The sequence below is a fragment of the Camelina sativa genome, chromosome 11 (assembly GCF_000633955.1).
Source record: "Camelina sativa cultivar DH55 chromosome 11, Cs, whole genome shotgun sequence".
NCBI classification, from domain to species: Eukaryota; Viridiplantae; Streptophyta; class Magnoliopsida; order Brassicales; family Brassicaceae; genus Camelina; species Camelina sativa.
The window spans coordinates 45,325,469-45,349,608 of record NC_025695.1 but is presented as its reverse complement, the minus strand read 5'-3'; the positions used below and the strand labels follow the sequence as shown (position 1 = coordinate 45,349,608).

Below are 24,140 nucleotides of genomic sequence, written 5' to 3'. Positions count from 1 at the left end.
AGCAATGTATAGGTCAACTACTGGAGGAACAAGGTAATGATATTGCTTGTGTCGTCTACGATGAGTACATGTACTTCTCTCAAGCTGCAGTTATGGAGTTTCAACTTCCCAGTGTCCTCTTCAGCACGACAAGTGCTACTGCGTTTGTCTGTCGCTCTGTTTTGGCTAGCGTCAACGCAGAGTCGTTCTTGATCGACATGAAAGGTACTTAAGATTTTTTTAGATCCACAAATCCCATTCAGACAAACCAATCTAAATGCATGCTGTTTACTTTGGTAGATCCTGAAGTGTCAGACAAGGTATTTCCAGGGTTGGATCCTTTAAGGTACAAGGACCTACCAACTTCAGCATTTGGACCATTAGAGAGTGTACTCAAGGTTTACAATGAGACTGTCAACATTCGGACAGCTTCCGCTGTTATCATCAACTCGACAAGCTGTCTAGAGAGATCATCTTTGGAATGGTTACAACGAGAGCTACAAGTTCCAGTGTATCCTGTAGGACCACTTCACATTGCAGCTTCAGCGCCTTCTAGTTTGCTAGAAGAGGACAGGAGTTGCATTGAGTGGTTGAACAAGAAGAAACTAGGCTCAGTGATTTACATAAGCTTGGGAAGCTTGGCTCTAATGGAAACCAAAGACGTTTTGGAGATGGCTTGGGGTTTAAGTAATAGCAACCAACCTTTCTTATGGGTGATCCGACCGGGTTCTATTCCTGCCTCGGAATGGATAGAGTCATTACCAGAGGAATTCAGTAGGTTGGTTTCAGAAAGGGGTTACATTGTGAAATGGGCACCACAGATGGAAGTTCTCAGACATCCTGCAGTAGGAGGGTTTTGGAGTCACTGTGGATGGAACTCGACGCTAGAGAGCATCGGGGAAGGAGTTCCAATGATCTGTAGGCCTTATACAGGCGATCAGAAAGTCAATGCGAGGTACTTAGAGAGAGTTTGGAGAATTGGGGTTCAATTAGAGGGTGAGCTGGATAAAGGAGCTGTGGAGAGAGCTGTAGAGAGGTTGATTGTGGATGAAGAAGGAGCAGAAATGAGGAAGAGAGCCATTGACTTGAAAGAGAAGCTTGAAGCCTCTGTTAGAAGTGGAGGTTCCTCGTGGAGCTCATCATTAGAAGACTTTGTCAATTCCTTGAAAGAATTCCATGTAGTCTCTGTTCGAAGTCAAGATTAAAGCAGAAGAGATTTGTTTAGTATTATGAAATAAAAACTACACCAAAAAAAGTTGTATTTTATTTTAACTTTTTAAGTGTAGTTTTTTTTTTTCTGCAGTTCTATAAAGACACTCTTCTATAAATAAGATCAGTTTCTGCATTTGGAGAGCACTTTTCTGGGTTACGCTCTTCATACAACTTGCGTTAGTAAACTTCCGTTAGGAAACTGTGGTAATTACGCGTACATAGTGATTTCACCATATCTATTACTGAGAACAAATGGCTAAAACGCCTCTCCATTGAAGAAACATATATGTCAGACGAAGCAGTGTATCGGTGGAGATTCTATCAATCAACTTGGATTCTTAATAGAAGGAATCTATGCACTGAACCAATTAAAGATTCGTGACGCTTTGAAAGAAGAACACGAGTGACCCACATAAATAAAAGTCATAACATAATGTTAGAATATGGTGTGAACACAAACATCCATTGAATGAAACACAAACATCCATTGAGTGAAATCGAAAAGTGATCTTCTAACGGAGACTCCATATTGGTCACAGAAATATTCTATGGATTCTCTCATCTATAATGCAGATTTATATATATATATATCTTAACAGATTTTTTTAATTTACATCCAAATATGAAAATTATATAGCTGACACTACTTCTAACCCATTGTGGCCAAAGAGAGAGAGAGAAAAAAACACAAAACATTAGCTTATTGTTGAAATGTCACTTTCTTCCTTATGGTTATAGGACTTGGAGTTTATTGGCGTGTGGCCACTGACCCTGACCCTCCAACGCAATCAAAAGATATTTTTCTTTAAGAAGGAGAAAAACTATTTTAATATAAGAAACGATAAATCAAAGAGGTACTTGTCATAGTGAGGAAACATGAGGGTCTTGTCTGATGCTATCTTCATTATCCAAAGACAGATAACAATTAACAAAACGAACAAACATGATGGGATATCTTGGATTTAACAAGACTACAAGTGATGATAAGCAAAGAATGCTTTATCTACCTCATAAGAATGGAAACAGTGAAACTAATTCACTCATAGAAGGCTTCATTCTCCAATAACCCCAGGCTTCAACGCTATTTTTCTCGAATCATTTACTATACAAATGCAATGAGGACATGTGTGAGAAACTAAAATTCACGAGGACGTAGCGAAGCAGAAAAGAAACCAGAAGCCAAGAACCTGTAACGAAGAATCAATTAAGATCAAGAACTTGCTAAGATGAGTTAACTTAATTAATACATAATCCATCTACCTAAGGATTTTGACCATACACTATCACCTTATGGACGAATATCAAAAGTCATAGATATAATACTTGCTGATGCAGCAAGATATTTGGAAACTATCCAAATATCTAATATTATTATCTTTTTAATTTATATTTATAATTATTCTAGAATATTCTCTGTTTGAGGGTTTTTATGTTTTCTATTATATATAGCCTTCTTAGACCTCATATTGTATTTAGTTATTGATGAATTGATTAATCTAAAGATTTAAAGAGGTTTTGATAAACCATTGTGAAGAGTATTCACAAATCCAAGAGTTTTTGTGAAAGCCCTGAGAGGAAAACTCTCAAAACCTAGTTATCCGGTATTCTGAGGAATCAATGGATCTCTAGTTCTATCCCTATTAGCTTCGGCGTCACTTGCTTACTATATAGGAACAAACATCAAAGAATACGAATCTGAAGACGGCTAATGACTATTTCTAGATACAGATCTGTCTATGATCTCTTAACCAGAAGCTCACACCAAATCTAGGTTACATTCAGTGTCAGCTCGTGAACTAGATTACAAAGTTCCACTCTGAAGAGTGTGTTATACATCAAATCTGTTTTGTAACGTAATCCTCGAGAAACAACCTTTGAAATTAGGATTTAATCATCAAATTAAGGAACAAGGGCACAATAGCCATTATAAACAGAGGTTATATAACACAGTCCTCAAATGGTGTAAAAATTCCAACTTTACTTAAAAAAAGAAACAGTACGAAAACAAACTTACCTAATTACTTGTCATTCACGTCACCACCACCACCAACAGAAGGAGAGGTAACCATGGTTCCAAACCTATTCTGCTGCTGCATCATATACTGGTTTGATTCATTTCCATGGTCACGATACTGATGATATTGTCCTTGCATCATACCAACGTGATTCCCATAAACTGGCATCGGGATCATCGAAGGAACTCCTAATTTCCCGGTAGCTCCGTTACTTCCTCCGCCGTCTTGAAAGCTCTGTGGAGGCACCGGCGTCGAAGAGAAGAGCTGATCAGACGAATACGGACCATCCTCCGTCGTCAAACCTTGAATCCGTTTTAAGTAAAGCCTATACTTTTGCAAATGAGACGCGACGTTTTCACGGCTAAGCCCTTCAACGTTCATCAGCTGCATAATCGTCTTCGGAACCGCGGATTTAATCCCCAAGTGATCAACAACGTCAACGAATCTCTTGTGAAGCTGAGGAGTCCAAACTAAACGCGGTCGTTTCAATGTCTTCTCAGTCCCTGAATCACCTTCCTCCTCCGCCATGGAATCAACCGCAGCAGCCTCACCGCCTCCTCCGTCTGATCTCCTCTGTTTCTTCGGATCAGATCCATGACTACTCGATCCAACTCGATCTACTACTACTACGACCTCCTCCGTCGCTGCCGAGTAACCATTCCCACTGCTGCTGCTCCGCAACGAAGAGATCGTGACTCGCGACGCACGGTCGACGTCGTGAATCGTACGGCTCCGTTCTGGGATTATACTAAAAGCTAACGCCAGAATCGACGGGACTAGAGATTGAGACAACGGAGTCAAATCATCTCCTTCCGGTAATCCAATCTCCCATTCCGGAACCTTATCGTGTTCATCGTCTTCTCCGTCGTCGTCACCGTAATCGCTCATCCTAACTTCCTTCCCCATTTTTCACACTCTCTCTTCTTTAATTACGGATTCCAAAATCAATCAAGTCATCTTGAAGCTCAAACTACAACAACATGTTGTAGAAATTTTCGGATCAGAGATCGGAGAAGAAGACCGGAAAATTCGTATAGCCTAGTTTTTTTCCAAATTCTTTTGGGAAATTTAGAAAAATCGATTTTTTTTTTTTTTTTTTGGCCCTGTTTTGGAAAAAGTGAAAAAAGTGCAATATCGGCTCTGAGTTTACTGCTTACGTGGACAAGTTAAAGCTAGATATTTTTTTAGATCTTCATCATCATCACCGTCTACTTGGTCTGTTTGACTGACACGTGTACATCTAAACATTTTATCTGGATATACTATTGTACTTTATCCACATATAAACGTTAATCCATGAGCCGTTGGATTGTTTGTTTAAAGATCAATCTGACGGCATCTAGCTGATGATATGACACGTCAATTAAAAACGAAATTTTTAAACAGCCTTTTATTGGGCTATATCTAGGCCCATTATATTTTTTTCTAGCTCAATACATGTGTTCCAAATCATCCATCTGTTTCCATATCTCGTCGCGGAACTCGGTAGGGACTCTGAACTCAAAAGCACAATTAATGTCTAACTGAGTCCACTCGTTCGCCGTCATATTCCAAGCGTTATCTGGTTCCTCTGTATTTGCAATTGCAAGCGTGCTTCTTCGATCTCCCCCTCCTGTGTTTTCGTCTCTAATCGTAAGTTTCTTTATCGATCTCCAAAGTAGATAGATCAGAATCAATCGAATTGATTGATTGATTGATTAATTAGGTTTATGTGAATCGAAGACTTTGTTTGTTGATGTTTTAGGTAGCGGAACCAGTTTATGGAATCGTTGCATTGAGTAGAAAACCCTAATTTTTGGGGAACTGTGTAGTGCTTGTAAATGAGTTATAATAATTAGATAAGAACCAAGATTCAATGGAAATAAGTGACGGTGAGTGGACAGTGGTCTTACCTAGTAAAGGAAGACAAGGAAGAAGAATAAAACCGAAACCTAAGCTTCAAGAAGATGAGCAACAACAACCATGGGAATCAGATGATCTTGAAGTTGATCCACAGAGGCAAGCAAGACTAAAGCAAAAGATGGACATCTCGATGCACAAAGTCGAGAGCTCCAAGTTTTACACAGCATTCTTGGAGCAGCTCAAGTCTCCTGAGGTTTCGGACCAGTTTCGACTCGTGTTAGGCAATAAAACACAGCTGCAGATCGTGATGTACGGTATAGGCAGCATAGAGTCATACGAGTCTCCGAGGTTTCAGCTGAGCATTGCAATCTTGATGATGAGAGAGTTTGATTGGGTTGGTGATAACATTGAAGTATTTGATCCAGTTCTCTCTGCAACTGAATCTAGTTTCCTGGAATCTTTGGGATGCACTGTCTTATCAGTGAATGAGCAAGCTCGAAGGGAAGCTTTAAAGCCTACTCTTTTCTTTATGCCACACTGTGAGGCTAATCTATACAGCAACCTATTGGAAGCAAATTGGAGAACGGATCGGTTGTCTAGAATCGCATTGTTTGGGAACAGCTTTCAGATGTATGAGGAGCAAGTTTCGTTTGACTCAGAAGTCATCTCTGCCACCAAACGAATCGTAGCTGCAAAAAGAATCACAACCGAGTTTGCGATTGAGACGGTGTCAGATGATTACTTTGCAGCTTTCCATGATTCAAGCTGGCATTTTTTCAGTTCTGGTATAGATTCAGAGCTGCCATTGTTCGTTTCAGAGGAATTTTAGATCCTCTCTTTGATTTTTCACTTGTGTAACATTAGTTTCTCTGCATAATTTTAGCCATCAAAAGGAGGAGGGCAAACCAAATTGAAGTTATTGACTTATCAATGCAGTCAAATTTTTTTAATGTTATCACAAATTACCATGTTTTACTCTATTGTTGTGACTAGCAATTGAGTAACAAACACTTAGTAGTATTCAGCTAAGTATTCTCATTATGCATTTGTGTTCATATTTTATGTCTTTAAGATGGTAATCAGTTGCCATCATTGCGATATGTGTATCTAATTTGCATTGGTTGCAACTTGCAAACAAAACAGGAAAAATAATATATAGTTGAGGAACTTTTCTTTTTGTTTTATTTAATAATATGGTCAATTGGTTAAGAAAATTGATACATGATAACATATAGATAAACATGAGTTGCCATCTTGAGTTACATGATAAAATCCATTTTTTTTTTTGGTAGATGTGGAATCGAAAACACTCAAGATCCTCTCCTCATCAATTTCAGTATTCAAATCCAGGACTATATGCATAATTTTAAGTAACGAGTGCTTAATGTAAACAAAAAGCGTAGAAGATAAGGTTAACTAGAACAAGTAAGTGAGTATGAGAGACAAGACAAGACAACAGTTGTATATAGTCAGAAATCGGGACCACTAAAAACGGACATAATTAAATCGGTCCTACTCCTACACACCAAAAACCAAACTCTACCGTTCATCCTCAATCCTTCCTTTTTTATCTTCATTTCGCTGTTTCTTCGCATTTGTAGAAGCCTTGAGAAGACCGGAAGAACGTACCATGGTGACCAAAAACTCGATTGAGTTCAATCGTTACATCGAGCGCAAAGCTTTTGACGAGACAAAAGAAGGTGTCAAAGGGATCGTAGAAGCTAGAATAACCCAAATCCCTCGTATCTTCCACCACCCTCAAGATGCCTTAACCGAAAAGAAACCCTCTGTCTCTCTTTCAGACCTAGAGATCCCTATCATCGACTTTGCAAGCGTCCACGTGGACACAACATCACGAGAAGCCGTCGTAGAGAAAGTCAGATCCGCAGCCGAGAATTGGGGATTCTTCCAAGTGGTCAATCATGGTGTTCCCTTGAACGTTCTTAGAGAGATTAAAGATGCTGTTCGTAGATTTCACGAGGATGATCCTGAGGTCAAGAAATTGTACTTCTCACGTGATGCTACCAAGAACAAGTTCTACTACAACAGTAATTTCGATCTATACAGTTCTTCGTCGTCTGTTAACTGGAGAGATTCTATCTCTTGTTACGTAGCTCCAGATCCTCCGGCTCCTGAGGAGCTCCCAGATACTTGCAGGTAACAAGAACAGACTAACTAATTAACTTCTTTTTATTTCTTTTAAAAACAGAAGGATCTTGAACCAAAACCCTAATCACCCGGCCACCATATAAATTTAGTGCTAGCTAGACAAATTAGATGTTAATTGGTTTTGAGTTGACGAGAACTCATGATTCCTTAAAGTAATTGATATCTAACATTGTTTATTGACTCAGGGATGCTATGTTCGAATACTCAAAGCATGTGCTGAGTTTAGGTGGTTTGCTCTTTGAGCTTCTCTCAGAAGCACTAGGTTTAAAATCTGAGACTCTTAAGGGCATGGATTGCTTGAAGACGTTGCTTATGATCTGCCATTATTATCCACCTTGTCTACAACCTGACCTAACTTTAGGGATAAGTAAACACTCAGACAACTCCTTCCTCACGTTTCTTCTTCAAGACAACATCGGCGGTCTTCAAATCCTTCATCAAGACTCTTGGGTCGATGTCTCTCCCCTTCCCGGAGCTCTTGTTATCAACATCGGAGATTTCTTGCAGGTACAATAGGAATTTTATTATATATTTTTATAACAAATACTTTAGAATTAAGAATCTTTTGATTTGTTTATATCGGTTTGATATTGATGCAGCTAATAACGAACGATAAGTTTGTAAGTGTGGAGCATAGAGTTCTTGCAAATAGACAAGGACCAAGGATTTCAGTAGCTAGCTTTTTCAGCTCAAGTGTACGTGGGAACTCAACAGTTTATCGACCAATGAAAGAGCTTGTGTCTGAAGAAAACCCTCCAAAGTACAGAGACATAACAATAACAGAGTACTCAAAAGGATTCATTGAGAAAGGTCTCGATGAACATCGCATCTCTCTTTTTTTAGGATATGAAAATTAAAAGCGTCAACAATATTTTTTTTACCACTTTCTTTGGATCAGTTCCTCTGTTTCTGGCTTTGCAAATAATTAAACCAATGTACCAAAATTAAGAAAGAAAATAGAAATAGTGTGTGAGCGCAAAGCTTTCGATGAGACTAAAGAAGGTGTAAAAGGCCTCATCGACGCTAAAATCACCGAGATCCCTCGAATTTTCCACATCCCTAAAGATACCTTACCCGACAAGAAACCTTCTGTCTCTGTTTCAGACCTAACGATCCCTACCATCGACTTTGCAAGCATCGGCGTGGACAAATCCTCACGTGAAGCCGTGGTAGAGAAAGTCAAATATGCGGTGGATAATTGGGGATTCTTCCAGGTGATTAACCATGGTGTTCCTTTAGACGTTCTTGAAGAGATTAAAGATGCAGTTCGTATGTTTCACGAGGAAGAAGATCATGAGGTCAAGAAATCATATTACTCGCTTGATTTCACCAAGAACAAATTTGCGTACAGTAGTAATTTTGATTTGTACAGTTCTTCACCTTCTCTTTATTTGTGTTCATATTTTATGTCTTTAAGATGGTAATCAGTTGCCATCATTGCGATATGTGTATCTAATTTGCATTGGTTGCAACTTGCAAACAAAACAGGAAAAATAATAGTTGAGGAACTTTTCTTTTTGTTTTATTTAATAATATGGTCCATTGGTTAAGAAAAATTTGATACATGATAACATATAGATAGACATGAGTTGCCATCTTGAGTTACATGATAAAATCCATTTTTTTTTTGGGTAGATGTGGAATCGAAAACACTCAAGATCCTCTCCTCATCAATTTCAGTATTCAAATCCAGGACTATATGCATAATTTTAAGTAACGAGTGCTTAATGAAAACAAAAAGCGTAGAAGATAAGTTCAACTAGAACAAGTAAGTGAGTATGAGAGACAAGAAAAGACAACAGTTGTATACAGTCAGAAATCGGGACCACTAAAAAACGGACATAATCAAATCGGTCCTCCTACACACCAAAAACCAAACTCTACCGTTCATCCTCAATCTTTCCTTTTTTATCTTCATTTCGCTGTTTCTTCGCATTTGTAGCAGCCTTGGGAAGACCGGAAGAACGTACCATGGTGACCAAAAACTCGATTGAGTTCGATTGTTACATCGAGCGCAAAGCTTTTGACGAGACAAAAGAAGGTGTCAAAGGGATCGTAGACGCTAAAATAACCCAAATCCCTCGTATCTTCCACCACCCTCAAGATGCCTTAACTGACAAGAAACCCTCTGTCTCTATTTCAGACCTAGAGATCCCTATCATCGATTTTGCAAGCGTCCACGTGGACAAAACGTCACGAGAGGCCGTCGTAGAGAAAGTCAGATCCGCAGCGGAGACTTGGGGATTCTTCCAAGTGGTCAATCATGGTGTTCCTTTAAACGTTCTTGAAGAGATTAAAGATGCAGTTCGTAGGTTTCACGAGGATGATCCTGAAGTCAAGAAATTATACTTCTCACGTGATGCCGCCAAGAAGAAGTTTTTCTACAACAGTAATTTCGATTTATACAGTTCTTCGTCGTCTGTCAACTGGAGAGATTCTATCGAATGTTACATAGCTCCAGATCCTCCGGCTCCTGAAGAGCTCCCTGAGACTTGCAGGTAACGAGAGCAGACTAAGTAACTCATGAGTTCCTTAAGTCACTAAATTCTAACATTGTTTATTGACTCAGGGATGCTATGTTCGAATACTCAAAGCATGTGCTGAGTTTAGGTGGTTTGCTCTTTGAGCTTCTCTCTGAAGCACTAGGTTTGAAATCTGAGACCCTCAAGTGTATGGATTGCCTGAAAACTTTGCTTATGATCTGTCACTATTACCCACCTTGTCCACAACCTGACCTAACTTTAGGGATAAGTAAACACTCAGACAACTCCTTCCTCACGGTGCTTCTTCAAGACAACATTGGTGGTCTTCAAATCCTTCATCAAGACTCTTGGGTCGATGTCTCTCCCCATCCCGGAGCTCTTGTTATCAACATCGGAGATTTCTTGCAGGTGAAAATAAGAATTTTGTTTATTCTAATAACAAATACCTTAGAATTAAGAGTCTTTTAATTTGTTTATATGATTACGTTGGGTTTGATATTGGTGCAGCTTATAACGAACGATAAGTTTGTAAGTGTGGAGCATAGAGTTCTTGCCAGTAGACAAGGACCAAGGATTTCAGTAGCTAGCTTTTTCAGCTCAAGTGTACGTGAGAACTCAACAGTTTATGGACCGATGAAAGAGCTTGTGTCAGAAGTAAACCCTCCGAAGTACAGAGACACAACCATAATAGAGTACTCAAAAGGATTATTTGAGAAAGGTCTCGATGGAACATCGCATCTGTCTACTCTCAGGATATGAACAGTTACACTATTTCTGGCTCTGCAATAATTAAACCAGTGTACCAAAAGTAAGAAAAAAAGAAGCGTGTGTCTGAGTGTATAAATGTATATTTGTGTATGTTAAGCTACTCTATTACATAAACAAATAAATCCATCTTTTGATGTGATGTAAAAGTAGTCAAAAAAAGACGCTCAAAATTCTCTCCTCGATTTTCAGCACTCAAATTTCGGTAATTAACGTAGAATCAAGGGATGTACGCGTAATTAACACTAATCAGTCCTTAATAAAAACAAAAAGTGGCGAAGATAAATTCAACTACGACAACTAATAAAGTCAATGTGAGAAAGAGAGAAAGAGACAATCAGACAACATCAATGTAAATAATATCTATCGAATCTTCACTGATGATCATTCATTAGTTCCGGTCAGAATCCGCAACTCCTACTGTCTTATTCTCAATCGTCCTTTTTAATCTTAATATTGCTTTTTTTCCTTAGAAGGAAGTAAGAAACAGTAAAATGGCTAATCACTCTATCGGAATCGATCCTTACACTGAGCGCAAAGCTTTTGACGAGACAAAAGAAGGTGTAAAAGGGCTCATCGACGCTAAAATCACCGAAATCCCTCGAATTTTCCACATCCCTAAAGATACCTTACCCAACAAGAAACCATCTGTCTCTGTTTCAGACCTAGCGATCCCTACCCTCGACTTTGCAAGCATCGGCGTCGACAAAGCGTCGCGTGAAGCCGTCGTGGAGAAAGTCAAATATGCGGTGGAGAATTGGGGATTCTTCCAGGTGATTAACTATGATGTTCCTTTGGACGTTCTTGAAGAGATTAAAGATGCTGTTCGTAGGTTTCACGAGGAAGAAGATCATGAGGTCAAGAAATCATATTACTCGCGTGATTTCACCAAGAACAAATTTACATATAGCAGTAACTTTGATCTGTACAGTTCCTCACCTTCTCTTACTTGGAGAGATTCTATCTCTAGTTACATGGCTCCTGATCCTCCTACGCCTGAGGAGCTCCCAGAGACTTGCAGGTAACGGAAACATACTAACTTTTTTGTTTAACCGGACACAGTCAAGAAGAAATTGATCTTTAACTTCAACTAATAGCGTGATTGAATAGTCAAGAAATAATTCATTTTCTTAAAGGGAGAGTGATTAATTTCGAAAAGTATTGAACTGTCTCAGGGATGCTATGATTGAATACACAAAGCATGTGCTGAGTTTAGGCGATTTGCTCTTTGAACTTCTCTCTGAAGCACTAGGTTTGAAATCTGAGATCCTTAAGAGCATGGATTGCTTGAAGAGTTTGCTTATGATCTGCCACTATTACCCACCTTGTCCACAACCTGACCTAACTTTAGGTATAAGTAAACACTCAGATAACTCTTTCCTCACGGTTCTTCTTCAAGACGATATCGGTGGTCTTCAGATTCTTCATCAAGACTCTTGGGTCGATGTCTCTCCTCTTCCGGGAGCTCTCGTTGTCAATATTGGAGATTTCTTGCAGGTAAAGCAACAATCTGAAAAGAAAAAAATAGATTCCCTTAAAATTAATTGTGTTTTTTGCTAATGTATATTGGGGTTTGATTTTGCAGCTGATAACAAACGATAAGTTTATAAGTGTGGAGCATAGGGTGCTTGCGAATACACGAGGCCCAAGGATATCAGTAGCAAGCTTTTTCAGCTCAAGTATACGTGAGAACTCAACAGTTTATGGACCGATGAAAGAGCTTCTGTCTGAAGAAAACCCTCCAAAATACAGAGACACAACCTTAAGAGCATACTCAGAAGGATACTTTAAGAAAGGTCTTGATGGAACATCGCATCTGTTGAATTTCAGGATATGAAACTAACGAGATATATATAAAGAGTAATATTGTCTTGTTTGTTTGTAAGTATTCGTACCATATATATATATTGGTGTGTTCCTTGCATCAGCTACTCTGTTCTTGGCTCTGCAACACTTAAATCAATGTACCAAAAATAAGAAGAATTAATGTGTTTATTATGTGTGTTAAGCTACTCTGTATATGGATCTTTATTCTTTAGCCGTACGTAGTTATAAGAAAATTAGTGCATGTTTTACACTTGAGTCAAGTGACTTGACAAAAACTCTGGCTCCTACTTGAATACTATCCGACATCCATATTAAAAATTATATAGATACATGGATAAATCTATGAATAACATATAGATTTAAAGAGGGTAACAAGTCACTTAATCAATGTGTATGGATATAGCTGTCATTATGCTCAGATTCGTCATGCCCTCCATCACCACTAGATTATTTGAATGTTTACAACATTTTTATAATATGATAGATACTCAAAGACGGGCACGGTCTCTGCATTTCTTTATTCAATTTCTTATGCAAGATGCGAATTAGACCGAAAATTATAGATATTCGACCAAAAATCTTTTTTTTTTTCTATATATGATGCATATGATTATATGGATCCTGTATAACAAAAATTGATTTTTTTTAATTATTAATTCGTTGAACTATTGACATTTTTAATTATTAATAGTATAATTAGTGTTTTTTTTTTTCTGAATTTGTGACTCCATTCTCTATACGTGGCACATAATTAAAGTAATTAAAGTGATTACATTTAGTTTCTTTAAAGATATAAAATATATGCTGACAGAAAAAGAGATACTACAAATATTTTCACTCTGCCTATTTCGTATAACCATAGGAATAGAAATGGAATTATATATATCCAATATTTTTGCTATTAAAGGCAAACCTATTTGGGAAACAATTTGATTTGATAATATTCTGCAGTATTTTTGATAATGTCAACGTTCTAATACTAATTATAGGTGATGCTTGAATTTAGTACATGGCGTTTCACAAGGAAACAGCTCTTCGGTCGCCGGCGATGATTTGTACTTTTTTTGTAGTACAACTTCCGAATTACTTTACCGTTGTACTTGTCACAGCAAATCTCCAACAAATAAAGTCAACACTGTACTACAATCACCAACAAGATATATAAAAAAGCATACACTAAAAATATATATGTTTCATCAATTGAGAAAAGAACACAACACAAACAAACAATAATTGAGAAACAAAAAAAAAAACAAGAAAAACAATAACTAACTAAAATGGCTTTGTCTTCTTCCAAAACCCTAAAGTCAACTCTCTTTTTCTTTTCTATTCTCTGCCTCTGCTTCTCCTTGATCCTTTCTCACGGTGGCATAGACGACGGAGACGAAGAAGAGCCAACCAACCAACCACCTCCGGTAACCGGAACAACCACCGTCGTGAATCTCCGATCGAAAAGCTTGGTGCTTGTAAAGATCTATTGTATTATAATACTCTTCTTTAGCACATTCTTAGCCGGTATCTCACCTTACTTTTACCGATGGAACGAGTCATTTCTCCTCCTCGGAACTCAATTCTCCGGTGGGATATTCCTCGCGACCGCTCTGATCCATTTCCTCAGCGACGCTAACGAGACTTTTAGAGGGTTAAAACACAAAGAGTATCCTTACGCCTTCATGTTAGCAGCCGCTGGATATTGCCTTACAATGCTCGCAGACGTGGCGGTTTCGTTTGTAGCGGCTGGGAGTAATAACCACCACGGGGGAGCTGGCGCCGGAGAGTCGAGGGTGGATGATGATGATGATGATGCGGCAGTGAAAGAGGAAGGCCATCGTGAGATAAGAAGTACTGGTGTGGATGTGAATCAAGTGATTTTGCGGACTACTGGATTTGGAGACACAGCTTTGCTGATTTTTGCACTTTGCTTTCACTCCATCTTCGAGGGAATCGCCATTGGACTCTCAGGTAACTATCAATGAAAACCCTAATTTGGTTTCTCACTAAATAACCATGTAGCTAAACTAGTCATTCATTTTATGTGACTTTTTGGTAATCTACTCATTCTATATTAGTTAGGTCTAAGTTCTAGGTTTTGGAACATCTCATTGTTGATCGAAAGTGTAAATTCAGAAAGATAGTATCTTATATATGCAATATACTAGCTATAATGTTATGTGACCATGATATATATGCTTGTACCATCTTCATGTTGTAACCAGAACTGAATTCTTGTAGGTATAATCTAGTAGAGAAATCTAGCTAGGTGTTACGAAATTAATACGAAAGTCACAAATTCCAAACCTAATATAATTATAGTTGGACGCGGCCGTTTCATGTTGTGTATATATATGTAAGTTTGAGACATTTATTCTGTTCGCTTATGAATATTTTGGTCAGAAACTAAAAGCGACGCTTGGAGAAACCTATGGACAATATCATTGCATAAGGTCTTCGCAGCTGTAGCAATGGGAATAGCTCTCCTCAAGCTAATCCCCAAACGACCATTCTTCCTCACCGTTGTCTACTCCTTGGCCTTTGGTATATCGAGTCCCATAGGCGTTGGGATTGGCATTGGCATCAATGCCACTAGCCAGGGAGCCGCTGGTGACTGGACCTATGCGATCTCTATGAGCCTTGCGTGCGGAGTTTTCGTTTATGTTGCGGTTAACCATCTCATTTCGAAGGGATACAAGCCTCGTGAGAAATGTTACTTCGACAAGCCAGTCTACAAATTTCTTGCTGTCTTCCTCGGAGTTGCTTTGCTCTCTTTTGTTATGATTTGGGATTGATTTTTGGTGATACTCTTTAGTTTCATTAATTAGTTTTTTTCCATCTATCTTTGTTCAAATTATTGTTTTTTTTCTTCTTATTATTAATGTTCGTTGGATTAACAACTCAATGTAAATCGTTGTAAAACAGAAAATGTAAGCATTTGTGATGACTGCTGAGGAGCCACCAAGCCATTTTCGGCTTCTCTATTCCAAATACTCTCTAACGGAGACAAATAGAAGAAGAAGAAAAAATAGATTCACATGCACAATGGATTTAGTTGTCACATACGATCTTAAAAGATCCATTACAGATTATATTCGGCCAATGTCAAGCCCAACAATGCGATTGAACCAACAAACAAAAAGTGTAAATCAATGCGGTTTAATTTGCAAATAGTTATATACTTATTATCAAATCAGTATTTCAAAACGATAGTACCAATATTTACTATTTAACAATAATATGGACCGACAAATATAAATGCGAACGGTGGACCTGGAACACCGGACACTTGGTACAGTTTTGTTTATGTCTTTTAATTTCCCAATGTTTCAGAAGGAATCTCTCTAACTTCAATACAAATATTACTCCGTCTGTAGTATACAACCATTTCAATCGAAAGAAAACAACTTAGAAAAAAAATTAGAAAAATATAGTTTGACTAAGATAAATTCAGTAACACTTTGTACTGTTACATTACAATTCGAGCCGTAGTCGATGATACAAATGCGATTCTAAAAAAAATGATGTTCAACACAATCATTCAATGTATAGTATATGTTAGACTTTTTTTTGGCACAATAAAACAAAACAAAACAAAATAGTAGTCCATTATATTTTTCAATTGCAAAGTAATTTTAATTTTGCAGTTTTTTCTTTCTACTAGTATTTTTTTTGTTTAAAGTATAAAAGAACACTGCGTAATAAAAAATACATTTAATTAAAATGGAAAGAGTGTATCATCGATACAGATTTGTGCTTTCAAAAAATTAAAAGATGTGTAAAGAAAATGAAACAAAAAAAAAAAAAAGAGTAAAAAATCTGTAATTATTTAACCTAGTCTTGTTTGTTTCTTCACATTCATAACGATGATCTCTCAGGCATGTTTGTGCCAACAAACGAGCATTGAAACGCAGCGTTTCATGATGTAAAACCGAGACTTGTGCTCCTTGGCCATATTACGACACTTTCGGGTCACCGAAGCTCCTTTCTGAGACAAGCTCCGAGAGATGGAACACTTGGAAGCAGAAGAAGTAGTGGAAGATGTACCATCAGCTTGGCATTTCGTTGAACCGCTTCTAGACAGAAACGGAGATTTCGAAGGAGTCGGTTTTGCAGAGAAACTACGTCTAAAGGTGGGCTCTGATGATGAAGAATACGAAGTGGGTTTAGTTGAGAAACTTCGTGTGAATACTACGGGTTTTGAAGAAGAAGAAGAAGCTTTTGTTGAGAAGCTTCGTGTGAAAACATGATGTTTTGAAGAGAAATGAGTGGTTTCGGAGATGAAATCTTTCTTGGAAACTTTCCACAACGTCTCATCATCCATCAATCAAGAGTGGATTTTCTCAGTCGTTTCTTCTGATCAAACTACTCAGTATGTAATAAATGTACATCAATGCGTGTATCTCTCTGTGTGAGTGTGTTTGATGTTTGAATTGAAGACGGAGCAAAGAGAATATTAGTGAGTTAGAATATGAAATATAGGTCAAACTTATATTACTATACAATTTTGTTATATTTACATTTGTCTACTATTACACACACATGTATCTATAGAGATTGTCCAAGGAAATAATATTTTTCTTAAATCGAGAAAAATTGAATATTATTGTGGTGTTATTCAGTATTGTTAAAAAGATTTAAAAATTAACTAAACAGACAGTTGTACATATTAATGTTTTCAAGGTATAACGCAAATTTGAATTATGTTTTTAAACGTAATAATACACTTGAAAAGTGACAAACCATTCAACAATTTACAATATAAAACATGTACAATAACGTTAATTATATATGCATGGGTAATAGGATTATGTAGAAATTTAAACAATTCATATACATTATTCGTTTTTTTTTTCTTTCAAATGTGACATGGCATATCATCTTTGAGAGACTCTGGTTTTTTTTTGGGTCAAATTTAGGAGAGATTCTGATTTATCGGACTACAACTTCACATATTAATATTTAAGTACACAAGCATTTTTTTTTTTTTGTCTTCAACAAGTACACAAGTTTAATAAACTATATGTTATCGACGTCATTACTTACAAGCTCTGTCATCTTCAATTACTTATTCAAAAAGCTTACAAAGGCGGGATTAAAAACATTATCACGAGTTGGGACCATTAGTGTACGATTAGCCAAAGAAAAAGTCGTAAAACAAATAGCAAGTGAAATCTGAATTTACTTTCACAAATAATATTCCATTGCACGATTGACCACCAATTTATGTAAATTTTGAACATTCCTAATATAATTTTATTAAAAAGAATCTTTCTAAAACTTTCTTATTTACAGTTTCTCTCTGCACTAGAATCTCCCTTAAGCCTTAACCAAGATATTTTTCAACAAGTAAAATGTGCCTCGAGATTCATATGATCCATGTGGAAACAATGTTTAATTTTTCTCTTGATCGGGTCAAAGAAACTATATAAAAACACAATAAAGCTTGGGACCAACGGCAAAGAATTGACTAAAAAAACACACTTATGGACCATTTTCACATGTGGCCATGTGAGTTCCCACAACCGTAACCACAAGAGACCTCTCACTATTATTCACATTCAACTTAGAACCTTATCAGTGTTTTAATTACACAGTTGTTATAATCTTGTTTGGTTTTTTAAAGCATGTGTGGTGGATCCTTTGAAAGGTCCACATGTGAATGGTTATGCCAATAACATAAGCAAGATAGAGACACCATTAATTAAAAGCTATTTCACAACATGTGCATGATCAAGAAATTGTGAAGAGTCAGAGAAGATAAAAGAGACTTTACCTTCTTGGTGTTGTGTCGTCCTTGTAAGATCGATCTCCAAGACTATCTTTACTAGAGAATGAACAAAGAAACTGACAATAGTAGCCATGTATTTGCTGATGCAGCATCATCAAGATTCCCACTCGAAAGGAACCCTTTTCTTCGGATCGAGGGGCGAAAACAAAGGGAACCACATCTCTTGTGAATCTTAATGGTGCTGCATCTGCGACTACTGGCTGATTACATCCACCAAAGGGCTACACCTTTTTCCCTAATCATCGAGAACCCAGCTATATCAACCGCAGAATAGATCCTTATCGGTTTCGAGCTCTAAATTTGGGAACTTCTTTGGTTTTAACCCAACAAATGAAAAAAAGCAAAGAGGAAAGCAAGATGATTCTGAAAGCAAATGAATCAGCAAGATGATTTTGGTGATAAGGAATTGAGAGGGATAGGTACATGAATATATACACTCATATGAAGAAAGCTAGTTGGTCGATGTAAAATCACTTGGAAAGGGACAGAAGTAGCATCAAGATCTCTAATTGACTTTTGAATAAAGAGAGAGAGATTGCATCAATGTAACACAAGCCCACTTCACTATACAAGTGTCAGGAACAGAAGCCAAACCTAAAGAGTTTTCAATATGACATATATCAAGATCTCAAGTGTTTTATATACACAAACCTCAAAACCTTTTTTTCTCCAAAGTACCATGAAGAAGCCAATTAAAAAAACATTTCCAGGTGGAGTTTGATAATGGGTTGCAAATGCAAAGGACGATAAAAAAATAAAGTTTGTATCAGGATAGAAGAATTTTATTAAACTAAACATGATTGATTAGTGTGGAACAAGTGGGATTAGGAAAATTATTAGATTAGAAATCTCACTTTATTTAGACTAATCATGATTAAGATTGTTCCCTGTGCGGTTTCTTACGTGTAAAGGCGAAAACACTCAGAAAGAAAGCAGGCAGATTTAGTTTTTAACTGGAGTTGTTCATAAACTTTAAGTCAGGGTTTCAGTTTAGATCAGGAGATTTACAAAATTAGGGTCACATGTACCCAATTAAATGGATCAAGTCAAGAAAAGAAAATGGATGCAGCAAATCACGGTTGATTATGCGACAGCGAAAATGGATCACCAAAACAAGGACAAAAGATAAGGCACTAATAATACTATAAAGCACTCAATCAAAATATTTGTTAGGAAAAATTAACATAACACTCAATAAGCTACAGCTACAAGCAATCAAAGATGATGTGAAGTTTGGTTTTCATAAGAGCCAATCACTTTTCAGATTCGTGCTAACCCAAAGTTTTAAACTTTAAACTTAATATTACTAGTTAATTACTAATGACAAATATCTTGAAATAGAAAGTAAGAGAACCATGAATAGCATAAAAGCATATCCCTTTCACAAGCCTAACATTACCATTAAAAATAACAAAATCCAACTCAGCTTCATTCATACATCTCTGACTGATAGATACCAGATAACTAGACACACAATACATGTTCCTCTAAAAGCACTAGTAAACAAAAGGAATGAACTTGTGCCTAACCTTATCAGCATAATCCGAATAGCTTTGTCCGAAATTCTCCACCATCAATTCTTCCTCCAGCTTTGCCTTCTTGTTATAGTAAACCAAAGAAACCGCTAAAAGAAACAACAGACTCAAAGGCGCACGCAGAGCAGTGCAGTATGTAGCGAAAAGAAGCATCGTAGAAGCATATATCGGATGCCTGACCCATCTATAAGGACCAAATTGCACAACAGCCGTTGGAACAACAACCTTTTCAGAATATCTAGCAAGATATAGCGTTGAATCGTAATGCATAAGCATTGTAACCACAATCAAAATCCATATCCCTACATTGGCCCAACCACCTGGTAAACGATGCAATTCAGGTCCTTCAAAAGCCGCAAGCCAATGTCCAACCATGACACCAACACCAAACAAAACCCGAGACCATAAAGGCGTGTTCACATCCCATTTGGGATCATGGGAGCGAGCATAGTAATCTCCATAGAGCCTTTTTCTCACAGTTACATTGAAGAAGAAGAAGTAATGATAAGCCAAGAAGAACACATAAGGCCAGCCTTCAAGATAACCATTGAAATAAGCAGGAGGCACAAGTGTAAGCCATGTGAAAACTGAACTCACAATACCAAGCTGCTCAAAGGCATTGGCTTCTCCAAGCCAGTGCTTACGGAAACAATAAATCCCGTAACCCGCAAGCCCCACAGCGATAAACCAAGGCCAGAACAGCCATGTCCAGCTGAAATACATCCAGAAGAAAGGGTCCAGAGCCAAAGTCACGATCTTTTTAGCAGCCAAAGTCACAACCGATAGAACAAGAGCTAACTTCGCCACATCTATGGGCTTCAATTTCTTCAAGTCCCGAACTTTCTCCACCAGTGAACCAAAAGAGAAGGTTTTAAATCGGCCAAGGAAAGGGTTATCGGAATCGGAAACAGTCGAGCTAGAAATCGAGCATCTGGGCGAAACCCATGAACCTTTTCTAACTGGGAACGAAGCACCTCTCCAGATAGATGGACTCTTAATGGCTTCAAAACTTGGAAGTAGCGGAGTGTTTCTGGAATCAGAACGAATCGAATTGCACTTAAGGTGTTTGTTCAAATGCCTGAACGAAAACTTTCGGGAATCTTCCAACGGCGTCGTAGCTCGAGGAACAACCTTCGAGCAGAGAAGCACAGCTTCCATGGCGGAATATAATTTTAAAGAAGAACAGAAAAAAACAGATACAAAGACAAAAGATTCAGGAAAAAACTCTCAGCTTCATATTTGCTTCGAACCTGAAAACTAGAAAACAGATAATCTCCGCACAGATAGAAAGTGAAGTAATTAATTTTCACTTCGCTGTTCGATAATTTAAAATGGGCTTATGGGCTAATAGAAACTAGCCCAGTATGAAAAAAATAGGTTAAGGTCTAGAAAAGCGTAACGGGCTTGGGGGCAAAAATGTAAAAAGTGAGGAAGGTTCTATAAATTTGGCTCAGTTAAAATGTGTTGACTGTAACGCCGCCGGCGGGGTCCTAACCGTTGAAAACCGACCGGTCGCTGCACATGGCGCCTTTATGAAGTGTGGGCTTAAGTTGTTGAAACTCCCAACTTTAAAAGACTCTTATTAATTTTCATTTGTCATTTTCCAGCGTAATTTAATTTAGTGCAAAGGTGCAAATCAATAAATAATGACAGATTTGTTGTCACGAACACTAGTAGCATACTGTACTTATATATCAAAATTAGAGTTATATATTATTATGATTTAACCCTTTTGTGCTATATAAAGTCGTCTCCAATATATATATATTAGGTACTAACCCGCGGGGAAACAGCCGGCTGAACATTTTTTATGAAATTTTTTAATAATTTATTTTATTATTATATTATTTATAAATATTTGTGATTAAAAATTCAGTTTATTTATATTAAATTTTTTGTATTTTACAAATGTTTATTAAATAAAATTGCTTAAACCTTTGTCAATTAAACGCAACTCTTGCTATAGTTGTGAAGTAAGTAAAAAAATATAACTAACATGTAAAAAGAGCAACTAAATATATCTAATAAAGCATCTGAAAAACCTTTTAAAAAACAATGATTTTTTTTGCTTTGGGTTCTCTTACTTGTCTGTAATAAGCACCTTCAAACATTAATATATTCAAATCTCAACTTAGTTTTATTTTCCTAAAGAATGGTGGCTAAAAGATAATATAACTTTTTTAAATAGATAAGATATTATATCTATATCTTTTTTAAAAAATTTTAAAATCTAAGAGAACTGTTATATATTTTATTACATTTGATTTTTAATAAAAAATTTAACCCCTGCTGGAAAAGTTTTTTTGATAAAATTTGTAATCATATAGATTTTATTCAATTAGATTTATAAAATATTAGCTGTTAATTTTTTTTAAAATACAAATTAGTTTTGATTCTAATAGATTTTTTTTTTTAATTTTCTACATTTTATTTTATTTTATGTGTCCCCAATTTTCGTTTTTAATTAATTAATTAATCTTAATTAAATTTTTCTAATAGCAATTGAATGTAATTTTTACACATTTTAAGATTATTTTCATATTTGTGCCTACCAATTAATATAGTAGAATTTTTTCAGTTTAAGACCAAAAATATTTTAACAAAAATAAGACCAATTCGGGTCTTACATTAAATGTATATATTGAGGAGGTAATAGTAAGGAAAAAAAAAAATAGGTATTAATGTCACACGGTCAAGAATATCTCAGTCACAGAAGTCTTTCTTATTGTATATTCTAGTTCTAGATCAAATTGGGAAGGGTGACATGATCAAAGAGAAGGATATGTAATTATTGACGCGTGGACTTTATTGTAATGCCTAATGAAATATCTATATGCTTTTGAATTGCACATTTAATGGGAATCATAAAATTTCTTTTTTTGACAACGAAAAATATTATAAACTTGATGATTAAGCAAAGACTTACTCGTTGTCTAAATAATTAATTTAATACTCAATTATTTTAGTGACTTTATATATTCTCTCACACGTATTCAACTTTCTTATATATAAAGACTGCGTTTCTCTTCTTTTCTTCATCAAATATTTTTTCTCTTCTTCGTTTCTCTCACGTCTATTATTTTTCTCTCATCTTTTATTCGAGGTAATTGCTTCTTCTAACCTTACCTAACCAGAGTACTGTTCTACATGTATTTCTTTTTCTAAGTTTTCAAATTTTAAATGCTCATTCTTTAGTTTTCTTTGTTTACGATGTTTTTAGAACCAATCAGATTTGCAGTTTCTGAAGAAATGGAATTTGTGAACACCTCTCCACCAAGATATGAATGTCTCCTCTTTGGTAAGAAGTTTCGTTTGATTTTGTTTAAATTACATTCAAGAAAATGGAAGCAAATTACAAATTTTATTGATCTATATATATATATGTCTTTATGTGTCTTTCCAATAGATTTGGACGATACTCTTTACCCTTTCAGCTCTGGTTTATCAGACGCATGCACCAACAACATTATAGGTATGCTAATTAACTCTTCATATTTTTGATTAATTCTTTATATGTTTAACATATATCATATGGAGAAGAAGAAGAAGAAAAAATACCTTAAAATCACCAAATTACCCTTGTGCAGAATTTATGGTTGAAAAGCTTGGAATAGATGAAGAGGGAGTAGTTGAGCTAAATGATATCCTTTACAAGAAACATGGAACTACAATGGCTGGGCTTAAGGTAAAATTTACTTTGATCATATATGTTGGTCAATGGATAGATCATAGATGTAGTAGACACAATAAATAATTTGTGGTCTATATATAGGTTAAATCATATTTAATATACAAGACCATTTCTTCTGCAGGCTGTAGGTTATGAATTCGATAATGACGAGTACCACAGCTTTGTTCATGGGAGATTACCTTATGAAAATCTTAAACCGGACCCGGTTCTGAGAAATCTCCTCACTAGTCTACCTTTCCGAAAATTGGTATTGTTTTTCTTCATCTTGTCTGTTTCTTAGTTTTAACTTTTAGATGTTTACGTTGTATTCATAATATTCGGGTTTGATTGTTAAGATTTTCTCGAATGGAGATGATGGTCATGTGATGAGGGCTCTAAAAAGACTCGGCATTGAAGATTGTTTTGAAAGAATCATAAGTTTCGAGACCTTAAACCCTGTGATCAACGAGGCTGAGGTTTCTTGCGAGACAGGTCATCTTCCCGAGAATCCTGTTATCTGTAAACCAACCGAGATTGCTTTCGAGAAAGCATTCGAAATCGCTCAGCTTGATCCTCACAAAACCGTAAGTTTCATAAAACGAATAACTAAACATTTAGACTTCTCTTTCGGGGTTGATCGAGTAAGATTTTCCCTTAATCAATCCTTTTATATATCTCCTAATCAACATTATCATGTTTTTTTTGTTTGTGTGTAGTTGTTCTTCGACGACAGTGTCCGGAACATCCAAACCGGAAAAGCCGTTGGTCTCCATACAATCTTGGTAAGAACCGGTTGACATGTTAAACAATACCTAACTAACTAAAAAAAATAAAAAAAAGTTACTAAAGTTAAATTTATTT

At 36.5% G+C, this 24,140-nt stretch overlaps 10 protein-coding genes across 14 annotated transcripts in view; 7 read left to right on the top strand and 3 right to left on the bottom strand.

Annotated features, from left to right (window-relative positions):
* LOC104728995 (UDP-glycosyltransferase 76E1-like) overlaps nt 1–1,307 on the top strand; it is a 2,800-nt gene extending 1,493 nt beyond the window's left edge. The window contains exons 3-4 of the mRNA XM_010447899.1: nt 3–204; nt 280–1,307. Coding sequence (XP_010446201.1) covers nt 3–204; nt 280–1,184 — 1,107 coding nt within the window. The 3' untranslated portion in view covers nt 1,185–1,307. The remainder of the gene's footprint in view (nt 1–2; nt 205–279) is intronic.
* Nucleotides 1,905–4,309, bottom strand: LOC104726544 (transcription factor BOA-like). 2 transcript variants are annotated; one of them, XM_010445416.2, is made up of 2 exons: nt 3,206–4,309; nt 1,905–2,378 (listed from the first exon to the last, which is right to left on the bottom strand). In XM_010445416.2, the coding sequence occupies exon 1, from the start codon at nt 4,110–4,112 to the stop codon at nt 3,210–3,212; it is 903 nt and encodes a 300-aa protein (XP_010443718.1). In that variant the 5' UTR covers nt 4,113–4,309; the 3' UTR covers nt 1,905–2,378; nt 3,206–3,209. The 2 variants fall into 2 exon arrangements, with proteins under 2 accessions (XP_010443718.1, XP_010443719.1); XM_010445417.2 differs by having other exon boundaries at nt 1,905–2,293.
* Nucleotides 4,659–6,103, top strand: LOC104726543 (protein SENSITIVITY TO RED LIGHT REDUCED 1-like). Of its 2 annotated transcripts, none has more exons than XM_010445415.2 (2): nt 4,659–4,838; nt 4,951–6,103. In XM_010445415.2, exon 2 carries the CDS (start codon nt 5,062–5,064, stop codon nt 5,875–5,877), a length of 816 nt encoding a protein of 271 aa, XP_010443717.1. In that variant the 5' UTR covers nt 4,659–4,838; nt 4,951–5,061; the 3' UTR covers nt 5,878–6,103. The 2 variants fall into 2 exon arrangements, with proteins under 2 accessions (XP_010443717.1, XP_019087172.1); XM_019231627.1 differs by having other exon boundaries at nt 4,929–6,103.
* Nucleotides 6,574–8,215, top strand: LOC104726542 (1-aminocyclopropane-1-carboxylate oxidase homolog 12-like). Its single transcript, XM_019231656.1, has 3 exons — nt 6,574–7,205; nt 7,403–7,724; nt 7,817–8,215. The coding sequence occupies exons 1-3, from the start codon at nt 6,679–6,681 to the stop codon at nt 8,072–8,074; spliced, it is 1,107 nt and encodes a 368-aa protein (XP_019087201.1). The 5' UTR covers nt 6,574–6,678; the 3' UTR covers nt 8,075–8,215.
* LOC104726541 (1-aminocyclopropane-1-carboxylate oxidase homolog 12) lies at nt 9,083–10,607 on the top strand. 2 transcript variants are annotated; one of them, XM_010445414.1, is made up of 4 exons: nt 9,083–9,715; nt 9,787–9,863; nt 9,963–10,108; nt 10,208–10,607. In XM_010445414.1, exons 1-4 carry the CDS (start codon nt 9,189–9,191, stop codon nt 10,457–10,459), a joined length of 1,002 nt encoding a protein of 333 aa, XP_010443716.1. In that variant the 5' UTR covers nt 9,083–9,188; the 3' UTR covers nt 10,460–10,607. The 2 variants fall into 2 exon arrangements, with proteins under 2 accessions (XP_010443716.1, XP_010443715.1); XM_010445413.1 differs by having other exon boundaries at nt 9,084–9,715; nt 9,787–10,108.
* On the top strand, nt 10,812–12,503 carry LOC104726540 (1-aminocyclopropane-1-carboxylate oxidase homolog 11-like). Its single transcript, XM_019231426.1, has 3 exons — nt 10,812–11,486; nt 11,641–11,962; nt 12,051–12,503. The coding sequence occupies exons 1-3, from the start codon at nt 10,960–10,962 to the stop codon at nt 12,300–12,302; spliced, it is 1,101 nt and encodes a 366-aa protein (XP_019086971.1). The 5' UTR covers nt 10,812–10,959; the 3' UTR covers nt 12,303–12,503.
* Nucleotides 13,542–15,078, top strand: LOC104726539 (zinc transporter 2-like). Its single transcript, XM_010445410.1, has 2 exons — nt 13,542–14,254; nt 14,687–15,078. The coding sequence occupies exons 1-2, from the start codon at nt 13,570–13,572 to the stop codon at nt 15,076–15,078; spliced, it is 1,077 nt and encodes a 358-aa protein (XP_010443712.1). The 5' UTR covers nt 13,542–13,569.
* On the bottom strand, nt 15,965–18,883 carry LOC104726538 (uncharacterized serine-rich protein C215.13-like). Its single transcript, XM_010445409.2, has 2 exons — nt 18,060–18,883; nt 15,965–16,690 (listed from the first exon to the last, which is right to left on the bottom strand). Exon 2 carries the CDS (start codon nt 16,605–16,607, stop codon nt 16,158–16,160), a length of 450 nt encoding a protein of 149 aa, XP_010443711.1. The 5' UTR covers nt 16,608–16,690; nt 18,060–18,883; the 3' UTR covers nt 15,965–16,157.
* The window catches only part of LOC104726535, a 9,329-nt gene continuing 4,595 nt past the window's right edge, over nt 19,407–24,140 (bottom strand). Inside the window, exon 2 of one of the 2 annotated variants that reach the window (XM_010445407.2) lies at nt 19,407–19,784. In XM_010445407.2, the coding sequence (XP_010443709.1) occupies nt 19,571–19,784 (214 nt within the window). In that variant the 3' untranslated portion in view covers nt 19,407–19,570. Of the gene's footprint in view, nt 20,913–24,140 lie in introns of those variants that run through there. The other variant, XM_010445406.2, reaches the window with a different exon arrangement.
* On the top strand, nt 22,677–24,094 carry LOC104726536 (suppressor of disruption of TFIIS-like). Its single transcript, XM_010445408.2, has 7 exons — nt 22,677–22,712; nt 22,830–22,907; nt 23,016–23,081; nt 23,197–23,294; nt 23,422–23,547; nt 23,636–23,863; nt 23,996–24,094. The coding sequence occupies exons 2-7, from the start codon at nt 22,859–22,861 to the stop codon at nt 24,074–24,076; spliced, it is 648 nt and encodes a 215-aa protein (XP_010443710.1). The 5' UTR covers nt 22,677–22,712; nt 22,830–22,858; the 3' UTR covers nt 24,077–24,094.